Genomic DNA, 25,824 nt, shown 5'->3' on the forward strand with positions numbered 1-25,824 from the left:
CTTGGAGGGTTGCCAGTTTGGGCCAGGGAACCTGTGCCTTTTTGATTGGGCAGCTAAAATAGAACACAAACACGGAGACACTTTCCTCTCTTAACTTTTTCTCGCCATGCCTGGAAAACCTTTTGTCTGCTAGATTTGGCGCACATTTGGACAAAAGCAACATTTTTAAAAGTCAGGCTATATAAATGGGCAGAAAAAATAAATACAACCAATACATTACACGTGCAATGTCAGCAAAATTGCAGCCTCTCAAATGGGTGCAGTGGTGTAGCGTGGGTTGTCAGCACCCGGGGCAAGGCAAGTAATTTGCGCCCCCTAGCCCGTGGATTTGCGCCCCCTAACCCGTGGATTTGCGCCCCCTAACCCATGGATTTGCCCTAACCCCAGATGTTGCGCCCGGTGCGGCCCGCCCCCCCTGCACCCCCCACGCTACGCCACTGAATGGGTGTTCCCAGTTCCTTCATGTAGCCCCCCCTCCCCACTGGGGCCCTTTGGTCCTAGACACAATCATGAACACCCCCCCTCAAATCTTCCCTGCCCCACTGCCAAATAAGGTTGCAGCAACCCTTCCTCTTCAATGACTGGAAACTTGAAAAAAACACCAAAAAACCCACAAACGACGTAAATTAAAGCTGAGAATGCCAGGCTTCTCTTTTCTACGTGCAATGCTAATGTATGTGCTTTTGTGGAATTAGTCCAGCCATTAGTTTGCATTTGACCCATCTCTGAAAAACAGAAACAAAAAAAGTGCTTTAGCTGTCAGCCATTTCCTGTGTTTCCCCTTAAATCCACTAAGATATTCTTGAAAGTCTGTGTTCTGAGTGTATGTGGAAAAAGAAGAATTGGTTGGTGTGATCCTTTGGCCTTTGCTAGCCTGCCCTGGTGCAAAAGATGGCCTGTGGCTTTGCTATGCCTTTCAGGACTTCAGGACAGAGAATGAATTTATCTCCCCACCCCCCACAATAAGCTGCACGTACTGAAATTATCCAGCCACAGGTGGCAAATCCGTCAGTTTTGATTTCCAACTGTTCTTTTTTGTTGTTGCGATTTTTCTCTTTAGAAGTTGTCATGAAAATTCACCAGCCGTTTATTGTGAATTGTTCCTAATAACCAACATTTTAAAATGTAATTTCGCCCCGCCTAGCATAATGTTATTTCATTGCTATGGATGGTGTTAGGCAATCTTCCCCTTAGTATATATAAATTTGGCCGGGGAACTGCACCACAAAATTCTGAGAAGTGCAGATTTTGAAGGATGGCTGTGTTTTTTGGTTCAGGGTGATCCAAATTAGGCCGGCTGACCCAAATCCCTCCCCTGTTATCACTATTCCTCTTACACCCAATGCTACTCTTGTTAAGGCTCTTTTTAGTCACCTTGTAACCCTTTCCAATCCAACAAACACAATGTGCTTTAACTGTATTATGCAGGGGTCAGCAAACTATTAAAGCTGTGGGCCGGTCCACCGTCCCCCAGACCATGTGGGGGGCCGGACTATACTTTGAAGAAAAAAATGAACGAATTCCTATGCCCCACAAATAACCCAGAGATGCATTTTCAATAAAAGCACACGTTCTACTCATGTAAAAACACGCTGATTCCTGGACTGTCCACAGGCCAGATTTAGAAGGTGATTGGGCTGGATCCGGCCCCCGGGCCTTAGTTTGCCTACCCCTGGTCTGGACCTTGTTTATTAGTTTGGACCAGGGGTCAGCAACCTTTTCCAGCTGTGGGCCGGTCCACCATCCCTCAGACCATGTGGGGGGCCGGACTATATTTTGAAGAAAAAAATGAACGAATTCCTATGCCCCACAAATAACCCAGAGATGCATTTTCAATAAAAGTGCACATTCTACTCATGTAAAAACATCAGGCAGGCCCCACAAATAACCCAGAGATGCATTTTAAATGAAAGGGCACGTTCTACTCATGTGAAAACATGCCAATTCCCGAACCGTCCGTGGGCCAGATTTAGAAGGCGATTGGGCCGTATCTGGTCCCTCGGCCTTAGTTTGCCTACCCATGGTTTAGATCTAAGAGGCAACAATATGCAATGCCCTTTTAGGGGGCAGAGGATTCCCTCTGCTTTGGGGAATAGTTTGCTAGTTGAGAGCCGATGATCCCCATCATTATATATATTTAGATGTCTGTTAGAAACCAGATTAATTAAGATTAAGGGTTATTTTGCTGAAAGGATGTATCTTCCGTGGGTATGTAAACAAACACCCACCCACCCCCAAGTTTAGCTTGTTTTTTGGTTTTCCGGATCACTTGCTAGAATCTGTAGCTCCCTAGGAACATGAGAATCGGTGGCGAAACCACTGGTCCATCTATCTTAGTATTGTAAACACTGACTGGCAGCAGCTCTCCAGGGTTTCCGGCAGGGGACGTTCCCAGCTCTACCGAGTGATACCATGGATTGAACCTAGGTGTTTCTGCATGCAAAGAGGGTTCTTTACTGTTGAGCTAAGGCTGTAAGTTTTATAATCCTTGTGGCTGTGAAGAAAGAGAAGAATTAAATCAGAATGTGGAACCATACTCTTGGTGGTCAGTGAATCTGGCTCTTCATAATAATAGTGGTAGTAATATCAGTCACAAAGCTGTTCATTTAACCTCTTCATTCTCAGATCTTTGGCCACATTGACTCATCTCACTCTGTTCCTGCCATCGATATTTGGAAGCTCAGAGACTTTTCCTTTTAATTTGCAATTACAGTGGTACCTCGGGTTACATACTCTTCAGGTTACATACGCTTCAGGTTACAGACTCCTCCAACCCAGAAATATTACCTCGGGTTAAGAACTTTGCTTCAGGATGAGAACAGAAATTGTGCTCCGGCAGCACGGTGTCAGCAGGAGGCCCCATTAGCTAAAGTGGTGCTTCAGGTTAAGAACAGTTTTAGGTTAAGTACGGACCTCCAGAAAGAATTAAGTACTTAACCCGAGGTACCACTGTAATTTAGGGCCCAAGATATAGGGAGTGTTGTTCGTTTCCCCCCCCCCCCACGCACCCACCCTATCAAGAACCCTTTGAGGTGGGTTAGGGCTGGAAGGCAATTTTCTGGGGCATTGTGGCTCAGTAGGGAGTCGGGATTTGAACCCGGACCCTTGTGGTCCTAGACCAACACTCTAACCACTTAACACCGCGTTACACCAACTTTGGCCATGCTCTGTGAGAAAATACACTTCTGAATAAGCAAAAAGTGGAGCTGAAGGTTCATTAGACCACTGAAGTTAGGATTTCTGCCCCATGTTGGAGCACTTATCCTCCAACCCACAATATTCATATTGAGATGACACCACCTGTACAGGTGACTGGCCTCTACAGGTGCCAAGGGATTGCAGCAACCTGAGGCCAGGATTAGCTGTCAAGGAAACTGGAGAAGAGGCCTCGAATGCTCCTATGGAGGGAGGGGAGTGCTTGAGGGTGCAGGCAGGGAGAAAGGAGAATTGCTTTGAAGAAGTCTGACGCTCTCCTGACTGGGACCGATGGGAGCAGTTGTCCAAACCAACTGTCCGCTGGCCTGTTCCCAGAAAGCAGCGTCTCATTATAGAGCAAGAAGTGTAAGGAGGTGTGCGTGAATCTGAATTTATGATATGGTTTATCTCTGTAGGTCATGGCATAAGATTGACATAACTCTAATACGACATGAGACCATCCAAAGATGAGCTTTGGTGACTATGGAACCAGCCAGATTCCAGCCCCCTGCTGAAAAGGCATTCAGGAATAGCCACACACATCTGATTTAACAATTAACGCATGCAAATTTAGCTGTCAGGTAAATACAGTCGTACCTTGGCTCCCAAACGCCTTGGTACTTGGACATAGTGCTGGATTTACGTACAGCGGTACCTCAGGATGCGAACGGGATCCGTTCTGGAGCCCCGTTCACATCCTGAAGCGAATGCAACCCGCGTCTGCGCATGTGCAGGTTGCGATTCGCCACTTCCACGCATGCGCGTGACGTCATTTCGACCGTCTGCGCATGCGCAAGTGACGAAACCCAGAAGTAACGCATTCCGTTACTTCCGGGTTGTCGCGGAGTGCAACCCAAAAGCGCTCAACCTGAAGCAACTTCAACCCGAGGTATGACTGTATAAGCTAAACAAGCTATAGCTTGGGGCCCCACTCTCTTGGAGGCCCCCAGGAAATTTAAAGGGGAAAAAAACTGAATGTACATTTGGAAAATATATGATAAAAAACAAATAAATTAAAACCTACATACAGCAACAGTGGCAAATGGCTTTAGATACATACTAGGTCCATAAATTACCATATAGCGTACATTCAGCACAAAAAAGGGACGCGGGTGGCGCTGTGGTCTAAACCACTGAGCCTAGGGCTTGCCGATCAGGAGGTCGGCAGTTCGAATCCCCGCAATGGGCTGAACTCCCATTGCTCAGTCCCATCACCTGCCAACCTAGCAGTTCGAAAGCACGTCAAAGTGCAAGTAGATAAATAGGTACCGCTCCGGCGGGAAGGTAAATGGCGTTTCCGTGCGCTACTCTGGTTCGCCAGAAGCAGCTTAGTGATGCTGGCCACATGACCCGGAAGCTGTACGCCGGCTCCCTCGGCCAATAAAACAAGATGAGCGCCGCAACCCCAGAGTCGGCCACGACTGGACCTAATGGTCAGGGGTCCCTTTACCTTTTACAACACAAAAAACAGCAACAATTTGTTGTTGACAAAGGACAGCTGGACATATAAAGGGCCCCATTACCTTCAGTAGCTTAGGGCCTCATCAAACCTAAATCTGGCCCTGCTCGGACATTTTGGCTCCTGAACGCCGCAAACCCAGAAGTGAGTGTTCCGGTTTGCGAACGTTCTTTGGAACCCAAACGTCCAACAGGGCTTCTACGGCTTCCGATTGGCTGCAGGAGCTTCCTGCAGCCAATCGGAAGCCGCGCTTTGGTTTCCAAACATTTTGGAAGTCGAATGGACTTTCGGAACGGATTCCTTTCGACTTCCAAGGTACGACTGTACTCAGCTCCTTATCCATCCACGCAATGGTAAGGTGATGTAAAGGATGTCAAACAAAGATGCCTAGTTTCAGGTAATCGCTCACTATCAGCCATTCTTCACTAAGATGGGCAAGGTGAGAACCAGGGCGGGAAATTCCAGAAGTATCTATGGAAATCATAGAAATTTCACAACCCAAAACCCGCTCCCCTGGCATGCCTTGGCAAGAAAGGGTGTTAAAAAAATAAAATAGATGCAAAGCTTAGTTGGGCTCTCCTAGCTCCAACAGGACAGAACTTATTCAGCACCCCTCTGGTTTGCTTTAAGGACAGGTATACTTTCTTTTCTCCTCCTCATAGTGTGGGTTTATAGCAAAATTGTCATGTCCATTCTTCTGTAGTCTTTTAGACTAGTTAGGGAATCTTCCACTCCTTAATCAAGGTGTGTTAGATATTGTTATATGCTACCTGCTTAGACTGTAGCTTTGCTGTCTAAAGCAGCATTTTTATATATTCTGTCCCTCCTATTTTTTGTAATAAACCAAGCCTTTTTTATTTCTTTGTGTGAGAGCTTCTTGTGGGCATAAGATTGTTGACATACACACCCTTAAAAAAGCACACATCATAACTCCAGCAAAAGATCCTAAATCTCTCAGCAGTGTGCATATGAATATACACCTGAGTGCTGGCTGCGTACCTCGGAGTCCAGGTACACACTCGTAACAACAATGTCTCTTGGGCTAAGCTGGCCCCTACCATTAAGCCGAGTGAGGCAGCTGCCTCGGTTAGCTGATTTGGGGTATTCCCAAAGGGCAGCAAATTATTAGGTAAAGGGACCCCTGACCATTAAGTCCAGTCGTGACCAACTCTGGGGTGGCGGCGCTCATCTCGCTTTATTGGACGAGAGAGCCGGCGTACAGCTTCCGGGTCATGTGGCCAGCATGACTAAGCCGCTTCTGGCGAACCAGAGCAGCGCATGGAAACGCCGTTTACCTTCCCACCGGAGTGGTACCTATTTATCTACTTGCACTTTGACGTGCTTTCGAACTGCTAGGTTGGCAGGAGCAGGAACCGAGCAACGGGAGCTCACCCCGTTGAGGGGATTCGAACCACCAACCTTCTGATCAGCAAGTTCTAGGCTCTGTGGTTTAACCCACAGCGAATTATTAGTTACCTGATTTATTACCAGCTGGGGCTGATGGGACCTGTGGTCAATAGACCCACCCCCTCCTCAATCATATTAGCCTCATCTCCTTATAAAGCCCTCTGAGATAAGGGCTACCACAGCGTCTCGCAGCACAGCAGAAATGTTGGTGGGTGTGAAGCAACCATCACAACTCATAGCTACAGACAGCCTTACCCTCTGTGAATTGTGGAATATATCAAGTGAACCATCTTCTCCTGTTCTCTTTGCCTATTTGAAAAATCACTGTGGGCAGAGCGAGTCAGGATGGGACCGGGTGTGCCTCCCTCTGGGATTATGCATTCCAGATCATTGGTAATTGGTTTCAAACTTCATATGTGGGTGGGGATTGTAGTGCATAAATGCAAAAAAAAAAAATTATAAGTGGGGTGGGACAATACTAGAACTCATTTAACTTGCGCTCGTTGCTAGTTTATTTATGGCTCAACACTTTTAAACTTTTAAAAAAATGTTTTTATTATTATTGACTAGGTTTGTGGGTAAGAAGAGCGGTCTTTGGATAATCTCTGCAGTTGGGTTTGTGATTTTGGTGCCTTCCCCCACCCAAGACACTTTCCCCCCTCATTCTGGTCATATGAGAGCAGAGCAGACTGGGTTTCTCAAAGGCTTATTTGTCTGGAATTTCCTCAGTGGGTTGCAGGTTAAAATGAAAGATCGTCTCCCTTTTCTCCGCCCATCCCCCTGGGAGCTGATGCCATATCTGGATAACATCCAGGAGGATCATCTGTGAGGGATTTGCCTCGGCCTTTTTGAAGTCTCAGAGCCTCTTGTTGTGACTTGCTGGTATCATATGCCGGGAAGATTAAGGATGGATACAGAGGGCCGTGGCTCGCAATTCCGGAGGACTGTAAGAAGTCCAGAGCCAGGGTTCCTGTGTCCACGTCCGATATGCTAACCATGGCAGCTAAATGGAACCTCCATAGCCCAGGGCAATGTACCTCTGACTATCAAATGCTGAGAAGAAACAGCAAGGGGAGGGGTTTGGAAGGCTGCTTAGTGCTACCAAAATTAACAGGCCAGTGTTAAAAATATTAAAGAATGCCTGCAGATTGAGAGACTGGAAACAGGCATACTTCACCGATCAACAGTGGTATTGCCTGTTCTCCAAATTCAATACAAATACAGTCGTACCTTGGAAGTCGAACGGAATCCTCCTGCAGGCAATCGGAAGCCCCGTCGGAAATTCGGCTTCGAAAAATAGTTCGCAAACCGGAGCAGTTACTTCCGGGTTTGCAGTGTTCGGGAGCCAAAACATTCGAGAACTAAGCTGTTCGAAAACAAAGGTACGACTGTAATGACAATTTTTTGTTAGTAGTGAGGGGCCTTTTATGAAAAGGTGTGTGTGCATGAACATACGCACACTTTGCACTTTGGGGAAACTTTCAGTGTCCAGTTGTGAACTTCCACAATACACCTTTCCCTACTTTTCCTTGCAAGGTCAGCATTTATTTTTACAACCTGTTAGCTGAAAGCCAGCTAAGTGTGTGAGTGACAGAACCCTGGATGTGGTTGTTTGCAGTGCCCAGATTGGCTGCATTCTGGGGACGGGTTGGTGTTTCTCAGAAGTTTGTTGGCGGTTCTCCGAGTAGATCAGGAATGGTGGGCATCTTGTGTTTCAAGTTTCGTGCTCAGCCAGAGGTTTGGGTTGGGGAGTTGGCGCACACAGAGCGATGGCGAGACATAGCAGGCCTGGCCAGTGTGCACTTTGTGGCTTCCCATCACCGTCCACAATGCCAAGATGCTCTGTGGAAAGGGTTCCCTCAGCGTGGAAACAAGGGGTTACTACAGACAGGCAGCCAATTTCTTTCCTTCTGTACACTCCTCTTCTGTCGGTTCTCTTTTCTGGTTCTGCTTGTCCTCCTCCTTTTCCCTCTCATCTTTCTTCTGCCGTTGCTCTTTCAAAATCTTTTCCTCTCCCAAAGAGGTGCTGCAGATGCAACCCATTCTAGGTCAGACCTCATGATCCTATTGCGGCTTGAACATCTCTCACTGAAGACTAGTGAGCTACTGAATATCTTCCTATATACATTAAAATGTAATGCTGTCATCACACAGCCCCCATCAAAGGATTTCTAATTGCATGGGGCAAGAAGGGGAGGCTCTAGGGGAGCTTACTGGGGGGGGGGAATAGAAGGGTAGTTGGGGAGGGGAACAGGCAGCCCTACAGCTGTACAGTGTGTGTGTGTTTTGTATATATGTTTGCTGCTTCATGCACTCTGGTGTTGCCCCTGTGTGCCAAGGGAGGGGTTCTCATTGAGAACCCAACTGTCCCATAACTTCAGACCTCCCTGCTCTTCAGGAGCACGAAATATGCTTCCCCCTGCCTCCATCTGAGCAGCGCGTCAACTTCCCCAGTCTAAAAAGGAGGAGAAGCTGGGAGTGGACTTCCTCCTATAGCGCTCGCTAGAAAAAGCCATTGTGTTTTTTTATTTTATTCGGCCGGCAGAAGGGGGAATCTTCCACGCGCTTCTATTTCGGTGTTGCACGGCTGCCGTTGCCGCACGTCAACGCTGCCCTTCCTAGTGCGTGACCGGGAACTCTGCGCTCACAAGTGGGGGGGCGCTCCATTTTTGCACCAGGAGCTTTCCTTCCCAAATGGGTGGGCCTCCCCCTCCGGCCAGCGCGTCCACAGGTGCCAGTCTGCCACCTGCAAGGTAACGGTGCACACCTTGTGTCGATTTGGGGCGGGGTCCTTCGTTTACTTTCTCTGCTGCGCTGGAGTGCGGGGGAAACCCCTTCCTGAAAGTGCGCTTGCTGTTTTGCAAATTTTGGCTGTGTCACTAAGAGGCGGGGGGGGGGTGTTCCACCGCCGGGTGGGCTATTTACAGTGTGTTGTTAAGACAACCCTGGCTTTAAAATAGGAGTTTCTACAAAGCTGCCATATCCAGTTGCGCTGATAACGTAGTTGTCCGATGGGAAGGAAAACCCAAATATGGCACCTCTCCTTTGCAAGAGGGAGAACCAATTGTTGTTGTCGTTGTTTTGCAGGGCAAGGGGTATTGTGGTGCTTGGGGGTTCCTCCTGTTTAACTACGACCGCTGGATCCCACCTACCCACGCTCTCTCCCCTACCCCCACCCGTTTCCCAGTGACCACTGGAAGGCTTGAGGTGAAGCACAAGGCCTGGTGTGTGGAAGCGAGAGCAGCTGCTGAGTCATCCACAGGCTGGTCTCGCTGATAGACCCAGCAGGCGGGGGCCCGGCTGGGGGGCAAAGAGCTCAGGCGCCCGACCAGCAGCGGAGCACGTTTGCATGCCTTTCTGGGTTCCGGATCCGGAGCGGATTGGAGGCTTCTGGCGTTGGCTTCCAAGTTCTGCCGGCTCTTCTGGGCTGGGTGGCTCGCCCCACCTGGGGTTCGGCCACCCAGAAGCGTGGTGGCGTGGTATCTGTGGGGGTCCTCTCAGCCACGTGGTGCCCCTGCTTCTTCCTTGCGTTCGTTCTGACCAAGGGCATGTGAAGTCCCTGCGCCACCAGCAGCGTAAGAAAGGATCCTCATCGTCCCGCTATCTCCTTTGCTCCAGCTCCCGGCCTGCTGCAGCTAACTCTCTCCTCGCTTTGCCCATTATCGAGACCCCTGCTTCTCAGATCGCTGCCTGCTATGTCTTCCTGTCCCCCACTCTGACCCCTGGGATGTCTTGCCACTCAGGCCTGCTCCTGACACATGCCAGACCCCGGCGGCTTTCCTCTTCCCGGGCGTGCTCCCAAAATGTCGCACGGCTCAGCGTTTTGTGACTGACCCTTTCCCCCTCGGAAACCATGAAAAGTTCCTGGCCGATCTGAAATCGCAACCGATGCAGCCGCTGGGTGCTCCGTGCAGCAGCCCATTGCGAGTGTGTGATTGTTAAAGAAAGCTTGCAATCTGGGTGAGCTGTGAATCAGAAGCGGGGAACTTTTTTCAGCCTCCTGGGGAAAGTGGGGGTGCCAGGGGCCCCTGTCTGGCAGTGGTTGATGGAGCTAGATTCAGAAGTTGGCATAGCTACTTCTGCAGTGGGCAGAACGCTGCCGTTTATAAGACTTGGATTGTGATCGCTATTATTTAAAGGACCCTGTCTCTGCCAGCAAACTTTCCTAGAGAGGCGTTCCCGTCAGTTTGCCTTTAAATTGCAAGCATGGGTTTTCTCGAGGAAGTCTCGAGCCTGCCTGCGAAGAGAGGCTGCCCATGTGCTGCTGACTGGGGCGGGCAACGAACGCACTTCCTGCTTGGAGTGGCGTGCGCTGCAATGATAAAAACACTTTTGCAGGATGAGGAGAGGGGCTTGCTGGGAGGGCGTCACGCTCTAGGGCCAAGCGGGCTGCGAAATCCCATGCCTTTGTGTAGAGAGAGGCCTTTGAGAGAGCGCTGGACTTCCTTGCACAAACCTGGGGCCGGCCCTACCATTAGGTAGAGATGAGGTTGCCTGCCTCAGGCAGCAGGTGCTTAGAGGCTGCGAATGAGGTGCTGGAGGGACAGAGGAGTGCTTAGCGGTATATGCCTCACGGCATGCCTGCCCTGCTAAGCTAGCCTGGTACCCTCAGGTGCATTGTAGTGCAGGATATCATCCCATTGCAAAGTGTGGAACTAAGACCACACTCACAGCATTCATTCAAAGCACTGTGATACCACATTAAACAGTCACGGTTCCAGTTTCAGAGTTCAGGGATGCATCCCAGCCGGGTCCAAGCACTCAAGGAAAATGCAAACCAGGACTACAAGCAGGTGTTGCTTGGGAGAGCGTCTTGCCTGGGGAGAAGTCCTGAGGTTCAGATCCAGAGGCTTGCAGGGCCACCTGTGTGCAAGGTTCCACACCCCTTCCGTATGGGTTGTGGAGCAGATACTTGAAAACGTAGCATGTCCATTCCTTTTCCTTGGAAGAACCTGGTCTGTGTGCATAACCAGGGGGTGGGGGTGGTCAGGGGGCTGCTCTGGGGATAGATGTGGAGTCTGATAGCCAGGAACAACCTTCTCCAATATAGATCAGGGATCTATATTGCAGTTTTTAAGGCTATACATTTACAACAACATGCATTTATTGCATTTTAATATTGCTGTGTCGTCTCTTCCCTAACCCTCTCCTCAAGGTAAGTCAAGCTGAGCCATAGCAACTGAAGGTTGCCCTTGAGCTGACCTTGGAACCTGGATCTCTCCGAATCCTAACCAGACACCCTTTGCGCTCAGTTTCACTAACTAAATAAGAGGTTTTGGGTTTAAACTGTCCTTGAAAGACAATGCAGGGATGTTCTTGTTCTTGGGGGATGCAAGAAACCTACCAGCTTGCTTTTGGTAAACCACTTTGAGTTTCCTTTCTTCTTCTTTTTGCAACCAGACAGTGTGTAAATCTTACGAAATAAATAAAATAAATGGAAACTCTCCTGAGGGGAAATCTCTTGAAATTGACCCGTATACAGTGGTACCTTGGGTTACATATCCTTCAGGTTCCAGACGCTTCAGGTTTCAGACTCCGCTAACCCAGAAATAGTACCTCGGGTTAAGAACTTTGCTTCAGGATGAGAACAGAAATCAGGCAGCAGTGGCGGGAGGCCCCATTAGCTAAAGTGGTGTCTCAGGTTAAGAACAGTTTCAGGTTAAGAACGGACCTCCGGAACGAATTAAGTACATAACCAGAAGTACCACTGTAGTCAGAACCGGCAGTGTCTATGAATTCAAGTCCATTGTTGCTCCTGTGGCATTATTACTTTTGCCATTCATTCCTATTGCGGTTGTGTTCTCGTTTTTCCGCAGTGCACCCAAATGTTTCCGGCCCCTGTGATGAACGGGCTCCCTGCCCCGCCAGGCGACCCCGCGCACCCCGGCGGCTGGAATGAGTTTTGCGAGCACCATGCCATCTCCACCGCCAGAGAGCTGGCCCGCAAGTACCTCCTCTTTGTCAGCGAGAACCCCCAGCACGAAGTCCTGGCGGCCGAGAACTTCTCCCTCCAGTTCGCCGACCTTTTCCAGCAGTACTTCCGCAACGAGGTGAAGGATGGCTTTGCCATGAACCGGTTCCGCATTCTCCCCTTCAGCAGGGTGCGGGATTACCGGGAGACTGGCCGGAAGCAGCCGGGGGGCTCCCTCGGGGGCGTCGTGGCCAAAGCCGAAGTGGAGCTGGCTGACCAGGCCGCCAGGGGCCCGGAGGCCCACCCCCGAGGCCTGACCAAGGCCTGGAGCTCGGAGGACCTTGCAGGAACAGCTTCCCCCTTGGCCGCGAGGAGACCCTTTTCCCTGGACCGCCTGAGGAGGAGTTGGCGCAGCTTTTTCCGCAGGAGGTCCTTGGAGCCGGCCCCCGGAGGAGGGGAGATATTGGACGCCGTTTCAAAGCCTGGCCTTGCCCGGAAGTTCTTCCCGTGGGCCCTTTCGCAAGACCCCTCTTCTCAGATTCAGAAAGAGGGCAGTCTGAAATACTGGATGGTGACCGAGGCTACGATGGACAGCGGAGCTTGCTGGCAGAGGTGCCGGCTGGTTTTGCGGAGAGCAGGGACTTTGGACAACGACGATTACATCCTGGAGGTCTTTGACCCCCCCAAGGTGAGTGAAGGGAGCCGTTCCCAGAGGCCTGTCTCTCTGTCTCAATGGCTTGTTGCGGTTTTGGTTGCCTTGGGGAAGCTGTTTGCTGCCCTGAAGCACAACTGTGCCTTTTTCCCAGTAAGCAGAATTTGTCTCTTCCTGCATTTTCATTCATCCTCGTGGGAGGAACCACTGAGGTGGGGCGTTTTGCCCAGAGGCTTTGTCTGTTTCCTACGGCGCACAATTATATTTCCAGAGTCCTACTGCTAGTAGAGGGCAAGGGGTTGCTTTAGATCAGGCATCATCAAACTCCAGCCCTCCAGATGTTTGGGACTACAATTCCCATCATCCCTGACCACTGGTCCTGTTAGCTAGGAATGATGGGATTTGTAGTCCCATACATCTGGAGGCCCGGAGTTTGCCTATGCCTGCCTTAGATGACTATGTGCTTAGAGAAATTCACAGGGAAGGAGCAGCTAATCAAGTGCAGGGCCATTGTCAAGGCTTGGCATGGTGAGGTATCTGTCCAAATGGTTTGTTGTCGTGTTGGCACTTTGCCTGGACCGCCTGAGGAGGAGTTGGAGCAGCTTTTTCCCCAGGAGGTCCTTGGAGCCAGCCCCCAGAGGAGGGAAAAGGAGACCCATTTTTTGTGTGTGAATCTTCTACTAGAATGGTGGTGTTGTTGTTTACGTTTTCTTGACTGGTGAGAAGGACCTGGTTAAACGGTGCTTGCCCTAGTGAAAGTATAGTGATCATCATCTTCCCAAGGGAGGTGGGTTTACTGAAAGTGAAACTGAGCTGGGGAGATTCTTTGTCTCTAGGTCTAAGCTTAGATGTGGGGTAGACATCGCCTCCCCCACCAGGCCCTTTTTCAGTTGTGCATTCATGGTGGTTTTGAGGCTGCAAAATGCAATCCCACTTTCGGTGCAGTTTTGCAACTGCAAGAAAGTTTGGGGGTGCTTTGATTTTAATTGGCATGTGTCTCGCCAAACCAAAAATGAGCAAGGGGGTGGTGTGACTCCCCTATAAAGAAAGGTTGCAGACTTGGAGACGTTTTAGTTTCGAGAAAAGGAAAATAAGAGCTGCCATTATAGAGGTTTATGGAGAAAATTGGCCTAGGAGAGTTTTCATCCTGTCGTAACACAGGAATTTGTTGACATCCGGTGATGCGAATGTTGGAGGAGCCAGATAAAAGGAATTTGTTATTTACACAGCCCACAGTTGTTGTTGTTTATAAATGTTTTTATTTATTTTCAAAATTGCAAAAAAGCATAAAGATCAACATAATGTAATATTTGGCTTGGCAAACATACAATCCTGGCAATGCATGCTAGAATCAGAGTCCATCAGCTTATTCCAAAAGGTCTCCCACATCCTTCCATGTGTGTTTGGTGGTTTTCTTCCATGATCTTTGTCTCTTATAGCCTGTGAATGGCTACCAGGAGCTACAGAGCGATAAACAATCAGATTTTCCTTGTGCTGCTCGTATGTCAGTTCTTCTGCCAATGCTACCATACAGAATCGAGTACAGTCGTACCTTCGTTTTCAAACAGCTTAGTTCTCGAACATTTTGGCTCCCAAACGCCGCAAACAGTGACTGTTCTGGTTTGTGAACTATTTTTGGAAGCCGAACGTCCGACGGGGCTTCCGCAGCTTCTGATTGGCTGCAGGAGCTTTCTGCAGCCAATCAGAAGCCATGCTTTGGTTTCTGAATGTTTTGGAAGTCAAACGGACTTCCGGAATGGATTCCGTTCGACTTCCAAGGTACGACTGTATACCAAGATTCAGCATTTGCCAATTTCTAGCACCTCGCAACTTCCAGCCGCGCTGCAGGTAGCAGAAGGTGCAGCTGGCCTTTATTGGCGAATCTCTGGCCAGGTTTTCCCTGTGTCCCTAGCAGCACCAGCGCAAGGGATAGAGAGATGGGCACACAGGTAGGTTGGCCGTATTTCATTAAAGACTTTAGACAAGGGTGGTCCAATGCATGGCCCTCTGCAACATACGATGCCCCCCCCCCAGCCCTTGTCCTGTCTTCCCAAAGCCAGGTAAATGCGGTGTTGGACTTTGAGAAGGAAGAAGAAGAAGAGTTTGGATTTGATATCCCACTTTATCACTACCCTAAGGAGTCTCAAAGGGACGCGGGTGGTGCTGTGGATTAAACCGCAGAGCCTAGGACTTGCCGATCAGAAGGTCGGCGGTTTGAATCCCCGCGACGGGGTGAGCTCCTGTCGTTCGGTCCCAGCTCCTGCCCAGAACTGCAGACCACACCATTCAATCTCCCTCTTGGTTCAGTTCACGTTGATTCCAAAACAACTTGCAAACCAAAAGGCAACTATCCTTTGAAATTCATCCTTGCCCCAATGTTAGTTCTCTACCCAGCCAATGTTTACAAAAATGCATATCTTAGGGGGGATATGTAAAGTATTTTTAAAACAATGCATACATTTGTGAAAATATATTAGGAGAGAGTGCTTGCAAAAATGTCTGCATTCATCAAAACTGAAACCTTTTCTATTCTGTCAGGCCTATGCAGGCAATTAGGAATTCCTCTTCCCACAATATCTGATTTCTGATTTTAACTTTTTTTATGTGGCTTTTATTGCATGGTTCTGTGTGCAGTTGTTGTGAACTGCTTTGATATTTTCTTTATAAATTAGCTGGATATAAGTATCTTTGCAAACAAACAAATGATGTGTTGCTTGGAAGAAACTTGCACTAAAATGCGTACTGATTTTCGTGATTATCTAAGATAAACAAATTGTGGAGAACTGGCTATAAGAGCTGTTCGACAGTGGAACCGACTCCCTCGGGGGATTGTGGACTCTCCTTCCTTGGAGGTTTTTAAACAGTGGTTGGACAGCCGTTTGTCATGGATGCTTTAGCTGAGATTCCTTCATTGCAGGGGGTTGGACTAGATGACCCTCGAAGGTCCCTTCCAACTCTACAATTCTTTAAAACTGGGGGAAATGAGAAGCTAAGATAACCTGAAACTGACAGGCCCTTCCATCCCTTTTCCCTTTGAGAGATTTCTTGATTTAACCCAGAGATGATTATGATGACGATGATAATACAGTGGTACCTCGGGTTACATACGCTTCAGGTTACATACGTTTCAGGTTACAGACTCCGCTAACCCAGAAATAGTGCTTCAGGTTAAGAACTTTGCTTCAGGATGAGAACAGAAATCGCATGGTGGCGGCTAAAGTGGTGCTTCAGGTTAAGAACAGTTTCAGATTAGGAACGGACCTCCAGAACGAATTAAGTACTTAACCCGAGGTGCTGTTGTTTAGTCGTTTAGTCGTGTCCAACTCTTCGTGACCCCATGGACCAGAACACACCAGGTACTCCTCTCTTCCACTGCCTCCTGCAGTTTGGTCAAACTCATGTTCGTAGCTTCGAGAACACTGTCCAACCATCTCGTCCTCTTCTCATGAGGTGGCCAAAGTATTGGAGCCTCAGCTTCAGGATCTGTCCTTCCAGTGAGCACTCAGGGCTGATTTCCTTCAGAATGGAGAGGTTTGATCTTCTTGCAGCCCATGGGACTCTCAAGAGTCTCCTCCAGCACCATAATTCAAAAGCATCCATTCTTTGGCGATCAGCCTTCTTTATGGTCCAGCTCTCACTTCCATACATCACTACTGGGAAAACCATAGCTTTAACCCGAGGTACCACTGTAATAATAATAATTTATTATTTATACCCCGCCCATCTGGCTGGGTTTCCCTAGCCACTCTGGGCGGCTTTCAACAGAATATTAAAATACAATAGAGATGGGGGCAAGTTGCGGTGGGGGGGGGGCAGCCCTCTGACAGTTTGGTTGCCTTGTTGGGGTGGAATCAATAGATAGAAGCTCCCCTCCTTTGGCAAGCAAAGCTGCTTTTACATGCCTGCCAAAATTTGGCCCCTGCATATCTCATGGGAGCTAAGGGCTGAAAGCCAGCATCCTTGGATGAGCCGGCCGAGAGTAAATGCTCTTTCCATCTCTTTTGGGGTGTGTGTGCGCGCGCTGGCTGCTGCCCCAAAGGAAGGTTTGTGAATGGCAAAAGCCTTTCCGCCTGGAAAATTTTGCAAGCGCAGGTCACAATGAAGATAGGAAAGGTCATCAGTCATAAGAATTGTCTTCTTTTTTTTTGCAGAGGAGAAATTTGCTTTCTTCCTCCTCCTCCTCTCTTCCATGCCTTCAAAGCGCGCGCCCCCCCCATGTTAAAACAGGAATCTATTCATCCAGCGCACAGAGGCCGGCAATTAATAGAGAGCCGAGGACGGGGATTGAATTTAAACTCACGTAGGCTCGCCAAAGGATTTGGTGTTTGGCGTTCGCTCTCCTCTCTCCCCAACCCCCCAGCCCTTCAGGAACTAAATATAGCTCCGTGGGGCCGTGTCGGATGCGAGTGTCTTCCGGAGGACTCAACAACATAACATTCTCCTCATGCAGCTTGGGCCTTCCTTTACTGAGAGAATATTTTCTGCACACCGCAGCTCCCCCACAGCCCCTGCAAGAAAGGGGAAGGCAGTCTGCGTTTGCCCTTAAGTTACAAATCTGTGAGGGAATAAGTATTAAGTGCTGTTGCTGTTTTTAAAAAAGAGGGCATAGGGGTCACTTCTTCGATTTGCCGCAAATCCAGTGATTTCTTGTTCTGGGGGCTCCGTTGCATTTCAAGAGATTCTTCCTGAACCCCCAGTGCATAAATGTTGCTTTGTCTGCATCGAATTCATTAGTTTATCATTGCATTTATATTCCACCTTGTCCTCCAAGGAGCTGAAGGCGACAAGCACGTTTTAAACCTCTTCGTTTAATTCCCACAACAACCCTTTGAGGTAGGCTAGGCGAAGATGCTGCAAGAGGTCCCAAGGTCACCCAGAGAGCTCTGTGACCAGTTGGTAGGATTTGAACCCAGGTCTCCCAGGCCCCTAGTCTGACACTGCACCGCACCGGCTCTTAATTAACATTAATTATTTAATTCTTATTAAACAAGAGCTACTATTTATTAATTAAGAGCTTTGAGTATACGTTTATTTAAAAACGGATTTCTGTGCTCTCCCCTCAGGGTACATTGCCCATGCCCAGGCAGTTTCCAGGGGGGCAAATATTTTTAAAACGAAGCTTAGAAGCATCAGAAGATCCCAAGTTAAATACAGCAAATTTGCCATTTTCAAAAACCACAAACAGATCAGCAGCAAAACGTTTTCCCCCTCCCTTTAACATAGGACTGGGATTTTATTTTTAAAGGCTTTAAGTGTTCTCAAAAAAGCCAGCTGTGACAAGGACCTTCCATGTTTCTCGCTGGGGTGGAGGGAATTCCAAAGGGGTGAAGCCACCACTGAGAAGGCTCCGTCTCTTCCAAGGGAAAACAGAAGAGCCTGCTTTTGAAGGAGATCCACCTACACCTTGGAGTGCATGGCTTGGATTGCAGCAAGGAGTATAGGTGACTTGATAACATGCCAAGGTTCTCGACCCCCGCCCCCAAATCAATCCACTTTCATCCACTTTCATCCTTTAAGAGCAAGCCTGATCTCTGAATGGAGCAGAGGTATATTTCAGACTAGCTAGTGCAGGGAATGGGGGCAGATTTCTCCTTCTGCCCCCCTGACTCCCAACTGTGCATGTTAACTTTGCCCCACAGAAATTATAAAGCGGGCAGGGGTGTTAGAGAAAACTGTTGCCTCTGCAGCTCCTACTATCCAGCACTATCTCAAAGACTCCAGCCTGCAAGTGATGCTAGTTTTGCTATTCCTAAACTGGCTCTGATCTAGATGCTTTCCCCTGGTCACATCAAGAACTATCTTTGGTCTCAGCTGCAAATAAAATGTTACAACCTGTTTTGGTTTACAAACGGACCTCCAGAGCGGATTATGGTTGTAAACCAAGGTATACCACTGTACTCTTAAAAACTTTTTTTTTTAAAAAAGAAGCATTTTCAGAACTTTTTTTTATATGTCTGTAGATTCCACCTTACTTTATTTTTATTTCGTTTACGAGATTTATATACCACTGTTCACTCAACAGCAGCAGCAGCAACAAAGATCCCTGGGCGGTTCACAAAGAAATGTCACGTTTAAGAAGCAAAAGGCAATTAATGTGAAAAGTAATTAGAGGAAAACCCCAGTTAAAACTTCAGAGAGATCTAGAATCCCTTAAGAGGCCTGGGAGAATGAGAACAATTTTGCCTGGTCATGAAAGGACGGCAGAATGGACTCTGGGCAGTCCTCTTTGGGGAGGGAATCCCAGCTAAAAATGCATCATCGCTGCTAGTGAAAGGACCTGATGAATGGTATCATCAGATGACCTCTGAATCTCGGCAGGTGTTCCATTAGGTACCTGGGGCAATGTCACATAGGGCTTTCAAAGCCATTACCTTGAGTTGGGCTGGCAAGTAAATTTGGAAGCCAATTAGCGCATTTTTCGCTCCATAAGACGCACTTAGTTTTTAGAGGACGAAAACAAGAAAAAAAAATATTCTGAACAAAACAGTGGATGTATGATTTTTGTGGTTCATGTTGTGGCCAAAGACATGTGATCTGACGGTGACTTTGGGGTAGCCCAATGCAAAAATCCTGAGAATCCATGTGGATCCATGCTTTATAACCACGTTTTTGCGCCATTGTGGCCCCATTCAACAGTGGATGTGTGATTTTTTTGGTGCAGGCTGTAGCTATGGACATGCTATGTGATCTGATGGTGAATTTTGGGTGACCCAATGCAAAAATCCTGAGGATCCATGGGCTTTTACCTCCCCCCTCCCAAGCAGCCTTCTTTATTGCTAGCGTCCCTTATCTCCCTCCCGATCGCTTACCGATCAGCTGCTTCCTTTCAACACCCCCTTCCCTCTTGTTTGCTTTAGTGTCTTTTCCTTAGCTGGAGCAGTTTTTTGCTCCTCCTTTTCTTTTAATTTCTCTCCTCATTGCTTTAGTATTCCTGTCTCCTCTCCTTGCAAGTTCGCTGTCTTTACCTCCCCCCCTCCCAGGCAGCCTCCTTTATTGCTAGCGTCCCTTATCTCCTTCCCGATCGCTTGCCGATCAGTGGCTTTGTTTCAACACCCACTTCCCTCTTTAATAAAAAAAAAAAGCATGATCTGCTTTTTGCCCCTGGGCAATTCGGCTCCAGGGACCACGCATTCACTCCATAAGACGCACAGACATTTCCCCTTACTTTTTAGGAAGGAAAAAGTGCATCTTATGGAGCGAAAAATACGGTAAGTACTTTTAGTGCCCAGAAACCTTGCACCTGTAGTCTCTACTAGGTGTAGCAGAGGGGGATAGCTCAGTCGGTAGAGATATCCCTTAATCTCAGGGCTGTGGATTTGAGCCCCGCATTGAGCAAAAGATTCCTGCATTTTGGGGGTTAGGTTGCATGACCTCTGTGGTCCCTTCCAGCTCTGCAGTTCTAGGATTCTAATAGTTTCCAAATTGTCTTCAAGGGATGCTCAGCATAGAATGCATTGCCAAAAGAGAACCAGAGGTCAGATCACTGTGGCCAAGATAGCAATGTCCCAGAGACTTTGCAGCTGGTGAAAGGCACTTCAACTCCAGACTGGGGGAATGTGGATCTCTCCAGAGCAGAGTATTAAACAGAGCCAGGAGGTGATCCACCCACTGAGCTTCTGTCTTGCTAGGATCGAGCGTCACCTTATTGGCTGCCATCCTGCTGTTGTTTCAATACTTCTTGTGTACACACACAAATACTGTATTCCAGATTGCAACATGTTTCTTACCGGTAAAAGGATGTGTTGATTTATTCTTTCTGATGGTTTTATCCACTTACGCAGCGTCACTTGGAGATTTTCACACTTTGTCTCTCCTGCCAGGTCCTTCAGGGGATTTGAGGTGCCAGCTGGCCACTGGGCGCAGGAGCAAGTGTCAAGAATGGCACGCATGACAATGTTTATATGGTGTGCTTTTCTGTTTGCAGTGTGTGTTGAGCTCAAGGAGCAGATACTCTGACTCTTGGCAGAACTTTTAGCACTCAGTTTGTCTCACAGTTGAGGTTCGGCAAACTTTTCCTTTTTCCTTTCCCCTCTTAACTTAACGTGCCATGCAAAGCAATGTTTGCTTTCATCTAGCAAATCCAGCTCTTGGAACACGATGCTCATGAAATGGTTTTGGACATGGTGTTGGGGGAGAATCCAGAAATAGAGAGACTAAAGCCCAGATTTCAACGCAGGAGGGGGAATTGGCCTAAAAATTGGGTGCCTCGGAAGGAGAAGAATTGGCAGATTCTGTGCCATCGAGCTTCTCCCTTGGGCATCCCTGGCCACAGGTGATGGATGGCCAGCTGAAAGGATACTGGAATCAATAATTCCAGGAAAGCATTTTTCGGGGTGGGGTGGGGGCTGTTTTCCCCTTTGAGAGCTGACTCGACTATTCTGCCAGGTTCCAGCCCAGAGCAATACAGTATTTACAGCCAAGCTGAAAAATCCCATGAAAATTGGTACTTCCAACGGAAGCATCTGTAGTCATTTTATTTCAACCAGATGTTACGGCAGGAGAAGGCTTTGGGAAGAGAGGATGTGCTCTTTGTGCTGTGTTTAGCACCATGTGCTGTGTGGGGGTCAGGAAGGAACTTCCTTACCCCCCAATCACTATAGCTATTGCAGGGATGGGGAGCTCCTGGCAACTTGGGCTAATATGTGGCCCTTGAGGCAACACTCTGCGGCCCTCGGGACTCTCCCCAGTCCTTGCTCCTACTTGCCTCTGCTCTGTCAGCTGAACGGCAATAAAGCATCTCCAGCCCAGGAAGTCTTTCTCTACCTGAGATCCTGCAAGGGTAGTCACAGAAGGTAATAGGGGTTTTGCATGTTACATGCAGCAAACATGCAATCCGTGTACATGTCAACAATACCTCAATACCTTAAGGGCCACCTCTCCCTGTATGAACCGACCCGCACCCTGCGCTTGTCATCTGAGGCCCTTCTCTATGTCCCCACCCCTAGAGAGGTTTGGAGGGTGGCAACAAGAGAACAGGCCTTTTCGGTGGTGGCTCCCCAACTGTGGAATGCTCTCCCCAGAAAGGCTCGTCTGGCACCGTCATTACACATTTTTAGACGCCAGGAAAAACATTCCTCTATTCCTCTTTACCCAGGCCTATGGCTATTAAATAATCTATGGCCTGTGAAAGTGTGCGGGAAAAGAGTTATTATGGTGATCATTTTAGCATTAGGCTGTCTGCCAGTATGTTTTTAATTAAGTTTTTTATCATGGAAGTTTTGTAATGTGTTTCTATTGCTGTACACCACCCTGAGATCTTTTGATAAAGGGCAGTATATAAATTGGAACAACAACAACACTACAATCCATCGCACAAACACTTGGACATTTATAGAGACGGCTTGTGCCAGTGTTCAGTATATATGAGTAATTTGAGCTAGATTGGAACCTGCAATTCCCCCCCCTGCCCTTTTCCCCTGTTGAGGGCTATATTTTCCTGGGGTTGATCTGTTGGTAGGGGCTGTATACTGGTACCCCATTTTGGGGGGGCCTTGTGAAATTTGGTTGAGGACTGCCAATTTCTCCCCCCACGCTAGTCTGGTATAAGGATGGAATGGATAAAAAATTGAAATATTCTCTCGGTTCCCATAAATTTCTCCAGTGACTCCCCTCACTTAATCACACTTGCTTCCTTCCCTCTGAGCCCCTTTGCTTGGTCCCAGTAATTTGGGATTAATTTGGGACCAATTCTGAATGTTGATAACATGACAGAATATGCTGCTATTTTATTTGTTTTTTATTAATTGGCACAGGCAAAGATTAGCCATGCCTCTGCCCCTTGGAGCTTCCAGTCTAAAGTTTGCTGATTGGGAGAAAGAAAGTGTGGGATGACACTTGTTTTGTTGTAACGTCATCTAACCTCCCTACAAACAAATCAGAGTGAATGTTCATTAAATAGCCAGCGTTGTCTAATCTCCCTGCAAACGAACCAGAATGAGTGCTCAGTTCAACAGGTGGTGCCCCGATCTTCCTTGTGTTCTTTTCTTCTGGGCCAAAGCTGAACTGGAGTGGGGATGTGCAGATGTGCGAAACTGTGGTTTGTGCTAGGTAAACTGGCCAGCCAGGGGAGGAGAAGAAGACGAGTTTGGATTTGATATCCCGCTTTATCACTACCCTAAGGAGTTTCAAAGGGACACGGGTGGCGCTGTGGGTTAAACCACAGAGCCTAGAACTTGCCGATCAGAAGGTCAGCGGTTCGAATCCCCGTGATAGGGTAAGCTCCTGTTGCTGGGTCCCTGCTCGTGCCAACCTAGCAGTTCGAAAGCATGTCAAAGTGCAAGTAGATCAATAGGTACCGCTCCGGCGGGAAGGTAAATGGCGTTTCCGTGCGCTGCTCTGGTTCGCCAGAAGCGGCTTAGTCATGCTGGCCACATGACCCGGAAGCTGTATGCCGGCTCCTTCGGCCATTAAAGCAAGATGAGCGCCGTAACCCCAGAGTCGGTCACGACTGGACCTAATGGTCCGGGGTCCCTTTACCTTTACATTTAAGGAGTCTCAAAGAGGCTAACAATCTCCTTTCCCTTCCTCCCCCACAACAAACACTCTGAGGTGAGTGGGGCTGAGAGACTTTCAGAGAAGTGTGACTAGCCCAAGGTCACCCAGCAGCTGCAGGTGGAGGAGCAGGGAAGCGAACCCAGTTCACCAGATTACGAGCCCACCACTCTTAACCACTACACCACATTGGAAAGGATGGAATGGTTTGTTGGCTCCTTGGTTTGCATGGTGGAGACGGTGAGGCCTGGGCCTCCTCCAGAAACTACGAAGCGTACACCTTGCAAAACACGACCCACAATCCTTTGCAAGGTGCAGGAATCCCCAGAGCAAAGGACTCAACCTGCAGAGGCTTTCCTGCCAGCAAAACGTTTTGAAACCGCCATCCGGCTGTGACGCAGCCGCTTGTTCCATTTCCCACTCTGAAACCTGGAGACTTAGCACAGCAATGTCTTTTTGCCTCTCCTTTCCATACTTGCAAAACCCGTGGGGTGGGTGGGGGTGGGCGAGTGTGGGGACCCCCAGCCCACTCGTTCCAGATACATCTGCCCTGCTCTTCGGTTTCTGTCTCTTGTGCTTGATTTCTCTGGAGGCAAAGGCAGGAGAACCTTGCAGCCCTGAGCCACAGCAGGCCTAACCGCAGGCCCCGCTCGGAAGTCCCTGGGCTGGCTGGCGCCTTTGTGAATGGAGCAGAAGTCTTTTGCAAAGCCGCCTTTCATTCATAGGGAGGGCGGGGGGGCCTGCTTGCAAAGAGCTTCTTTGCCACACAGCTTCCTCTTTGGAAGGGCGCCTTTTCGGTTACGGCAACGAAACTGTTTTGATATGGGGGTGGGTGGGAGTGGGGTGGGGAGTTGGTTGAAGCGGAGATGCCCAACTTGGCTTTTTGACGAGCCTCTGAAACATAAAGGTAAAGGGACCCCTGACCATTAGGTCCAGTCGCGGCCGACTCTGGGGTTGTGGTGCTCATCTCGCTTTATTGGCCGAGGGAGCCGGCGTACAGCTTCCGGGTCATGTGGCCAGCATGACTAAGCCGCTTCTGGCGAACCAGAGCAGCGCACGGAAACGCCGTTTACCTTCCCACCAAAGAGGTACCTATTTATCTACTTGCACTTTGACGTGCTTTCGAACTGCTGGGTTGGCAGGAGCTGGGACCGAGCAACGGGAGCTCACCCTGTCGCGGGATTCGAAACATAGCTGTCAACTTTTCCCTTTTCTTGCGAGGAATCCTATTCGGAATAAGGGAATTTCCCTTAAAAAAGGGGAAACGTTGACAGCTATGCTCTGAAACAGCTCTTGTGCAAATACTCACACGCATTTCTCTATTTATTTCTTCCTGACTTCTGTTTATTAAAATGTTTATATCTTGCTTGCCTTTTGGCGGCCAAGCTGTCCCTTGCAGCTGCAATCGGACTCCTGTTCCCATCGTCCCTGACCAGGGGTTGTGTTGACTGGGACTGATGGGAGTCCAACAGGGATGGAGAGGAGGGGGGAAACCAGCGCGGTTCAGATTTTAATGCGAACCTGCCTGATTTGCACTTTCCGAAAGAGACCGTAAACTGAAACTCGGCTGTCGCTCGAAATTTGCACCTCTCCAGATTTTGTGGTTTCTCCAAACAAATAAGGCACACAAAGTGCAGTGGGCATAAGAGGCATATATTAGTGAAAATAACATATAAAAAGGCGTACGTTGGGGAAAGTTGCTTTGTACGCAATGTGCCTTTGAGAGCAAGCAAGAAACGAGAGATTGAAAGAGACTGAAATTGACAGGTCCATCAAACAGCTTCTGGAGGCCTCGGACTCCCCAGCTATGCTCAAAAGCACAAGAGAAAAAAGTCTTGTCGGTTCAGTCTTTGTCTCTGAGGCAGGGGCTGAATCCAAAATTTATTGCGTAGAAAGCTTGGTGTATAGGAGGAGGCAGGTTGAAGCAATAGAAAAGCACTCTTATCGATGAAAGTTATAGACTATATGGGACTGGCAGAAATGACCGGCAGAATCCGAGACCAGGGAAAAGAGACGGCGGAAGAAGATTGGAAGAAATTTAAAGAATATCTTAAGAAACATTGTAAAATTATTGAAGGCTAGAACGATGTTGATTTAGAAATTAAGTGGTTAAAAGCTGTAATGATTATGTGATTAAGAAAAGAAAGGTTAAAAATTACACAGAAATTAGGGGAAGGATTTGCTGAATTGACTTAATTAGAGAATGGAATACAGAAAGGGGAGGTATGAGGAGGTCGGGAAAGTAAGTTTTATGAATATAAGGGATTGAAATTATACTTGTTGTTGTATGTGTTCTGTTTGGTTTGTATGTATTTTCATTGTTCTTGTTTTTTTGTTCTGTTTTTTCTATTTTATATAAATTCCTAAAACCTTAATAAATATATTATAAAAAAAAAGAAAAGCACTCTTATCACGCTCCAGAGCATCCCTGGTTCTGCGGTACGCCTTTGAAAGTCTGTGCCTTGCCTTTGAATCTGTAAACGGATTTAAAATTAAAGATTTTCTCTGTAGGAAGAGGTTGGCATAGAGCACTCGGCAGAGAAGGGGTGGTGTAGATGAGCATTGGGCCAAAGATTGGGAGATCCTAGTTCATATCCTCATTCAGACAAGGAGCTCATTGTGTGATCTGGTCGTACTCTGCACCCCCAGCTTTCTAACCTACCCCACAGGGTTGCTGTGAGGGTTAAAAGGGGCTGCCGAGCTCCTTAC

The 25,824-nt window shown here is 48.2% G+C and overlaps 1 protein-coding gene across 3 annotated transcripts in view; it reads left to right on the forward strand.

Moving 5' to 3' along the window:
* The window catches only part of SH2B3 (SH2B adaptor protein 3), a 75,776-nt gene that overhangs the window by 3,501 nt on the left and 46,451 nt on the right, over positions 1 to 25,824 (forward strand). Inside the window, exons 1-2 of one of the 3 annotated variants that reach the window (XM_083629459.1) lie at positions 8,584 to 8,814; positions 11,878 to 12,660. In XM_083629459.1, coding sequence (XP_083485585.1) covers positions 11,887 to 12,660 — 774 coding nt within the window. In that variant the 5' untranslated portion in view covers positions 8,584 to 8,814; positions 11,878 to 11,886. Of the gene's footprint in view, positions 1 to 8,583; positions 8,815 to 9,299; positions 9,637 to 11,877; positions 12,661 to 25,824 lie in introns of those variants that run through there. The other 2 variants (XM_083629460.1, XM_083629458.1) reach the window with 2 other exon arrangements.

The sequence above is a fragment of the Podarcis filfolensis genome (genome assembly GCF_964270895.1).
Source record: "Podarcis filfolensis genome assembly, chromosome: 8".
In the NCBI taxonomy this organism is placed as follows: domain Eukaryota; kingdom Metazoa; phylum Chordata; class Lepidosauria; order Squamata; family Lacertidae; genus Podarcis; species Podarcis filfolensis.